This window comes from Calidris pugnax, unplaced genomic scaffold (genome assembly GCF_001431845.1).
Source record: "Calidris pugnax isolate Ruff unplaced genomic scaffold, ASM143184v1 scaffold105, whole genome shotgun sequence".
In the NCBI taxonomy this organism is placed as follows: Eukaryota; Metazoa; Chordata; class Aves; order Charadriiformes; family Scolopacidae; genus Calidris; species Calidris pugnax.
In genome coordinates this window covers 1,428,838-1,435,246 of record NW_015090857.1, presented here as the reverse complement: position 1 = coordinate 1,435,246, position 6,409 = coordinate 1,428,838, and the positions used below count along the sequence as shown (strand labels likewise).

General features: G+C 37.4%; 1 protein-coding gene across 1 annotated transcript in view; it reads left to right on the top strand.

Moving 5' to 3' along the window:
* The window catches only part of ZNF451 (zinc finger protein 451), a 45,520-nt gene extending 40,874 nt beyond the window's left edge, over nt 1–4,646 (top strand). Inside the window, exon 15 of the mRNA XM_014943948.1 lies at nt 4,238–4,646. Coding sequence (XP_014799434.1) covers nt 4,238–4,290 — 53 coding nt within the window. The 3' untranslated portion in view covers nt 4,291–4,646. The remainder of the gene's footprint in view (nt 1–4,237) is intronic.
* The last annotated feature ends 1,763 nt before the right edge of the window (nt 4,647–6,409 follow it).

The window sequence follows — 6,409 nt, the reverse complement described above, 5'->3', positions numbered from 1 at the left end:
GTCAAGTGAGCCTTGAGGTTCATAAGGGAGAAGCCTTTTCTTTGCACTTTTTCCTCCCTTTCATAAGTGATTGTAACAACTTTTTTTTTGGCTGTGTGGGTTTTTCTTTCTTGTGCTTCGCTTGCTTTGGAAGATGATGTGAAGAATAGTATCTCTTCTGCCCAGAGATAGTAGGCAGCTCCAAAAAGGATTTACAGTCAGCCTGCCAAGTGACTGGAGAAAAAGAGCATTTTAACTGCAGTGTATATCCAGCTATTTCTGGCGTCTTTGTGGGCTCCTGATCTCTGATCCCAGCTGTTGGAGTTTGTGTTCCTGGAATTGGGAAAGTCAGCAACGTTGCTGTTCAAATAAGGTGTAAGTGTCAGAGGTTTGAAAACAAATTTTAGAAATTGTGCCATTCCCTTAGAATACCTAACTTGGGTGGTTTAAAATGCCCCAAGTCGCACAGCGATTAAATGAGATGCCCATATTGGAATGTTCTTTGCTGGTAGACATAATAAATGTGTGCTAATAAACAGGATGGCTTTAAGGGAAGGGCTTCTGTTGATGTGACCGTAGGAGACCTAGTTGATTGCGAATGCTCTAAGACCTCATTAGAGACCATCTCCCAAAATAGCAATAGCCTGTAGCAGGAGAGTGAATACATAATGTGACTCATCGACTTGTTTATTTTTTAACCTGCAGTTTACTGAGACTCTGTTTAAAACAAATGAAAAAAAAAAAAAAATCACCTTAGGCACACCAGTGCCTACTAGAGAGTTCAAAACTGGGCTGTCGTGGTGGAGCTGGAAACCAGGAGCGTTGTTTAGAAAGAGAAAGGTGGTGAAGTTTTGGCTGGGTTTGTCTATTGGGATGAGTTAGCAGATTAAACTAAGCGTATCGACTGGTTTTGTTTTTTTTTTTCTTCTGAAAGACTTAACAATATCTGCTGAATTACGCTGCTCGGTTGAGTTTATAGCACTCCACTGTTCAAATGGTGTATTCAGGCAATAAAATACAGCTCAGATCACATGTAGGCAGAGACACGCTTTAGCACTTCTTCCTGTAATTAAATCCTTGATATATTTTGTAGAAAGGGAGTACTGTCTTGTTCTAAAAAAAAAAAAAATAAAAAATATATAACTGAGTGTTACAAGAAAGCAAATGCAGTAGACACTAACAGTAGCTTCTGCACCTACTATTTCTTGTTACTGCTTTAATATAAAATAGAAGCAGTCTGCCTTTGGATTTTGGGGAGAAAGGGAAGAAGGTAGCTGAAAAATAACGCTGTCTCAAGTTACTGTCTTAAACTACTACTGTAATGCATTTTTTATCTTGATTTTCAGATCATAACAAGTGTATTTCTTCAAATCCAACCTATGATGTTGCCGTAAGAGAAATGTAGGAGGGGACTGTTAACTTTTCTTATTAGAAGCGATGTGTAATTTATGTTTTGTTTGTGCATTTAAGGTTCAGATAGTGAAGAGGATGAAGATATCAAACTAACAATGAAGAGGAGCTTAGAAGAAACAAAGAAACAGGAAGGTCTGTTAATTTTTTACTTTTCTCTGTTCCGGAGTGCTATTAATTGTGGAAGATACAGAAATTAAACTTACAATCAGCTTTATGGCAAGTGATGTCTTAAGAATACTCTCTAAAATATGCCAGGCAAATATTGAGTAGTTAAGAAGAAGATGATGAGTTATAAATTAAAAAATAATGTCCTAACCTCAATAGTATGCCAGCAGACTCAAAATCTATTTTAGCGGCGCACCACAGGGTATTGTGCAATTAAAGACTAAAGAGCTCACTTTGTACCAGTTTAATATCACAGAATTGTAGGGGTTGGAAGAGGCCTTCAGAGGTCACCTAGTCCAACCCCCTGCCAAAGCAGGGTCACCCAGAGCAGGCTGGCCAGGAGCACATCCAGGCAGGGTTTGAATATCTCCAGAGAAGGAGACTCCACAGCCTCTCTGGGCAGCCTGACTGTGTTGACTCAGAGTAGAACTACTCAATAGCCAAACTCCTGAATAAATAGTCCAAAATAGGGTATTATATCTCAACAAAGCACTCTGGTCTCCTAAAAGAGCTGTAGATTTATGCACAAGTTTTAATCCACAGTACAGCTGTCAGCTCCCATCATATTTTACCTTATTTGAAATTGTTTTCATCCTTTTGCTGTTGTGCTTAGTGGGGGTGTTCATACAATGCAATCAATCATTCTGGGGGACAAACTACAGCAAACTTTGAAAATAATTCTTGATTCTTGCAGGTGCTTAGTGGCTGATTTGACAACATAATTTAATGCAAGCAGTTGTCTGCAAATGGCTTTCGGCTTTATTTTTGCTGTCAAAAATTCTTTTTTACTTCTGTGATGGTGTAATGTTTTCTTTTCAGTTATTAACTTGTCTCTTTCATCAGTAGTATCAGATGTTGTGAGAAAGTCCAGGTGAATGAGTACGACTCTGCTGACATGAGAGAGCATTCATTGATACTATTTCTGTTCCAAATCTAGGCCTTGCGTAAAACACCCCAACAATAATTAAATTTTTAAAATCTGTTATGTTAATATATATAACTATTCTGTTTCCTTTGCTGTAAGAACAGGTAGCTTTTGTTACAGGATGTGCTTGTGTCCTCCTAGAGCAGAAGATAAGCAATTCAAGAATGACAATGTGTCTGAAAGCTACTTTAATTTTTTCAACTATACCATTGGTGTTAATATTTACTATACTTATAAACCTTGTCTAACTTAGGATAGTTAATTCACTAACACCAAACAATTAGTGCCAAAAACAATCTCAATCTAATGTGGAATCAGAGTTTCTTTTTTGAGTATTATAAAAGGTGTTTCAGAGAGGTTGTTAATGAGTCGGGTGAGTGCAATGCAGATTTTGACCCCACCATCAAAAAAGTTACAGCCCTGATCTAGACTATTCTTACGGTTGATACAATTATGTTTTTTTTCTACTTACATCTGGCCTTCTTAGTAAGAGGGACAACAGTGGTGCCAAGTTAGAATGTAGATACAGGAATATCTATTGATAAGGAACTGGATTGAAAATACTAACATGTCTCTGCTTGTTTTGCGTGGCTGTCTTTTTTTTGTTTGTTTTCATACTTAATTTTTCTCAGTGCATACAGATGGGTTCTAATCTTGGTATTATTCTGACCAGTAAATACATAGTTGTGTAATACTCTGAAACGAATCGTTGGGCTGCCCCTAGTTAATGAAGTGGGAGGTTGTAGAGGTTGTTCCTATATTTTGAAGTTTTGAAAAGATTGCATCGGAGAGAAGGGGGGAAATCATTCTTTTTCTCTACCTTTATCTTGCAGTCTGTTGATATTGCCCACAGAAGTAACTTGTTGCTTTATGTTGGAATCAGAGTTTCTTTTTTGAGTATTATAAAAGGTGTTTCAGAGAGGTTGTTAATGAGTCAGGTGAGTGCAATGCAGATTTTGACCCCACCATCAAAAAAGTTACAGCCCTGATCTAGACTATTCTTACGGTTGATACAATTATGTTTTTTTTCTACTTACATCTGGCCTTCTTAGTAAGAGGGACAACAGTGGTGCCAAGTTAGAATGTAGATGTAGGAATATCTATTGATAAGGAGCTGGATTGAAAATACTAAAATGTCTCTGCTTGTTTTGTGTGGCTGTCTTTTTTGTTTGTTTGTTTGTTTTCATACTTAATTTTTCTCAGTGCATACAGATGGGTTCTAATCTTGGTATTATTCTGACCAGTAAATACGTAGTTGTGTAATACTCTGAAACGAATCGTTGGGCTGCCCCTAGTTAATGAAGTGGGAGGTTGTAGAGGTTGTTCCTATATTTTGAAGTTTTGAAAAGATTGCATCGGAGAGAAGGGGGAAATCATTCTTTTTCTCTACCTTTATCTATCTATCTATCTACTAGTTTGTTGATATTGCTCACAGAAAAAAGATTGCATCGGAGAGAAGGGGGGAAATCATTCTTTTTCTCTACCTTTATCTTGCAGTCTGTTGATATTGCCCACAGAAGTAACTTGTTGCTTTATGTAGTAATATTAATGTACAGAATCATAGACGGGTTAGAGTTGGAAGGGACCATAAAGATCATGGAGTTCCAACCCCCCTGCCCTGGGCAGGAACACCAGCCTTTGACCAGGTTGCTCAAAGGCCCATCCAGCCTGGCCTTGAACACTTCCAAGGAAACGTTTATGACGAGTTATCAACCATAGTTTGAGATTATAATTGGGTTTTTTGTGTTTATACAGAGGAAGATGCAGAATTGGAAGAAGCTATCAAGAGAAGCCTAGAGGAAATGTAAATGAAATTTCTTCAGTACACTAACACCGCGTCGTCAGAGCTGCTCACAAAAATGGAGGCTTGTTCATCTATTCACAAAGGTTCAGAAATACCACTTCAAAAACATATCTGTATCTTGAATTGTTAGATTTATAATCTGCTGTCCACTGTCATGCTGCTGAACAGCTGGAGTTTATGGATATCCGCTGCAATATATTGTTAATTATAAAAACAATTTTTTAAGCGTTTGCATATTCTGTTTCTAATGGGTGATGACTAAGTCTTTCCAGTATATAACTGTATAAGTTGTTGCCTGGTTAGTAGGCTGGTCTTACTAGGTATTTTGGGGTTCTAAGTTGTTGAGTTGTTGTTCGTCGTCTTTTTCATCCAGCCTGGCCTTGAACACTTCCAAGGAAACGTTTATGACGAGTTATCAACCATAGTTTGAGATTATAATTGGGTTTTTTGTGTTTATACAGAGGAAGATGCAGAATTGGAAGAAGCTATCAAGAGAAGCCTAGAGGAAATGTAAATGAAATTTCTTCAGTACACTAACACCGCGTCGTCAGAGCTGCTCACAAAAATGGAGGCTTGTTCATCTATTCACAAAGGTTCAGAAATACCACTTCAAAAACATATCTGTATCTTGAATTGTTAGATTTATAATCTGCTGTCCACTGTCATGCTGCTGAACAGCTGGAGTTTATGGATATCCGCTGCAATATATTGTTAATTATAAAAACAATTTTTTAAGCGTTTGCATATTCTGTTTCTAATGGGTGATGACTAAGTCTTTCCAGTATATAACTGTATAAGTTGTTGCCTGGTTAGTAGGCTGGTCTTACTAGGTATTTTGGGGTTCTAAGTTGTTGAGTTGTTGTTCATGGTCTTTTTTTTTATTTTTTCAATTGGTATTTAATTTTTCTGTCACAAAATGTCATTGTCTTTATTTACTTTTTCATGTGGTCTTTGCAACAGATAAAAATAGTAAACTCCAATTGTCTCAGATCTGCCTAGCTAATCTTGTTAAAAAGAGATGCTTAGCTCCCAGGTTTGTAAGGTGAACATCTGGCCTGACTCTTGCCTGTGGCCAGTCTCACCTCATAGACCATAATTTTGTCTATGTCCTGTATGTTAGAAATGTCAGAATCAGGACTGCGGGCTGTACAGATAGTTTGTTAGCTTTATTTTTATAAATGTGTGTGGGGTTTTTTTCAATACTAGCGTGGTAGTGTTGGATTTATTAGCTTAAAGTTTAATGGGTTCAGTTCTTCTCCTTGATCTGAGGCTGGAACAACTTTTTAATGGAAGAGAAGCTAAATAAACATTCTAGTTCCTGTTTGGAATAGGTGTGGAGAATTTAAGCTGTATTATTCCTATATCCTATCATCTTTGCTCCCTTCTGTTCATGAAGAGGTGGCCTTGGATAAATGAATGTAAATGTGTTAATTATTTTTTTACTGTCCTTATTTTTAAGGTGAAGGATTATTTCTGTGTTTAAAATTGTTCTCTGTGCCACCTTTCTCAGTTCCTTTGTTTAAAAATACCTATGCAAGCTGTCCAGCTCTACCAGCCTGTTACACTTCAGTTAATGATTGCTGTCAGTCAGTAAGAAATCTCCATGTAATAAAATGCCAGCTTGTTTTTTTTTTTTTTTTAATAATTATCCATTAGTCTGTGAGTTTGTCTCTAACTGCTGTAGATCTAAATATTTATTATGCAAAAAAAATACTTTTTGTGGAGAGTAAGACATGAAAAAAGCAAGATTTTTCTCACTCTTGATTCCAAAGAGTCAGAATAACTGCAGCCGCGTGTCACCGTGGTTGGAAGGGCTGGGAAACTGGCACTCGTTTATTTCCAGTCGTGATTCTGATATAATTGTCATCTCTGAAACAAATGGGAAGTAATAAAGAATCTAATGAGTTATCTCAGTGCTCGTTAGCAATCATACAACTTGAAGAAACTGTTCAAACACCAGAAAACAGTCTGAATGCTTCCAGGGCGTTTGACACCTGAGTGTCATGGAGTGAATGAGACCTCTTCATGTTTTTTGAGCTTGTGCTTTCCTGCTGCTTTCCTGCTGCAGATCTGGGATTAATTGCACTCCTGTTCAGAGCTGGGTGTGGAGCTCTTAGTGCTGC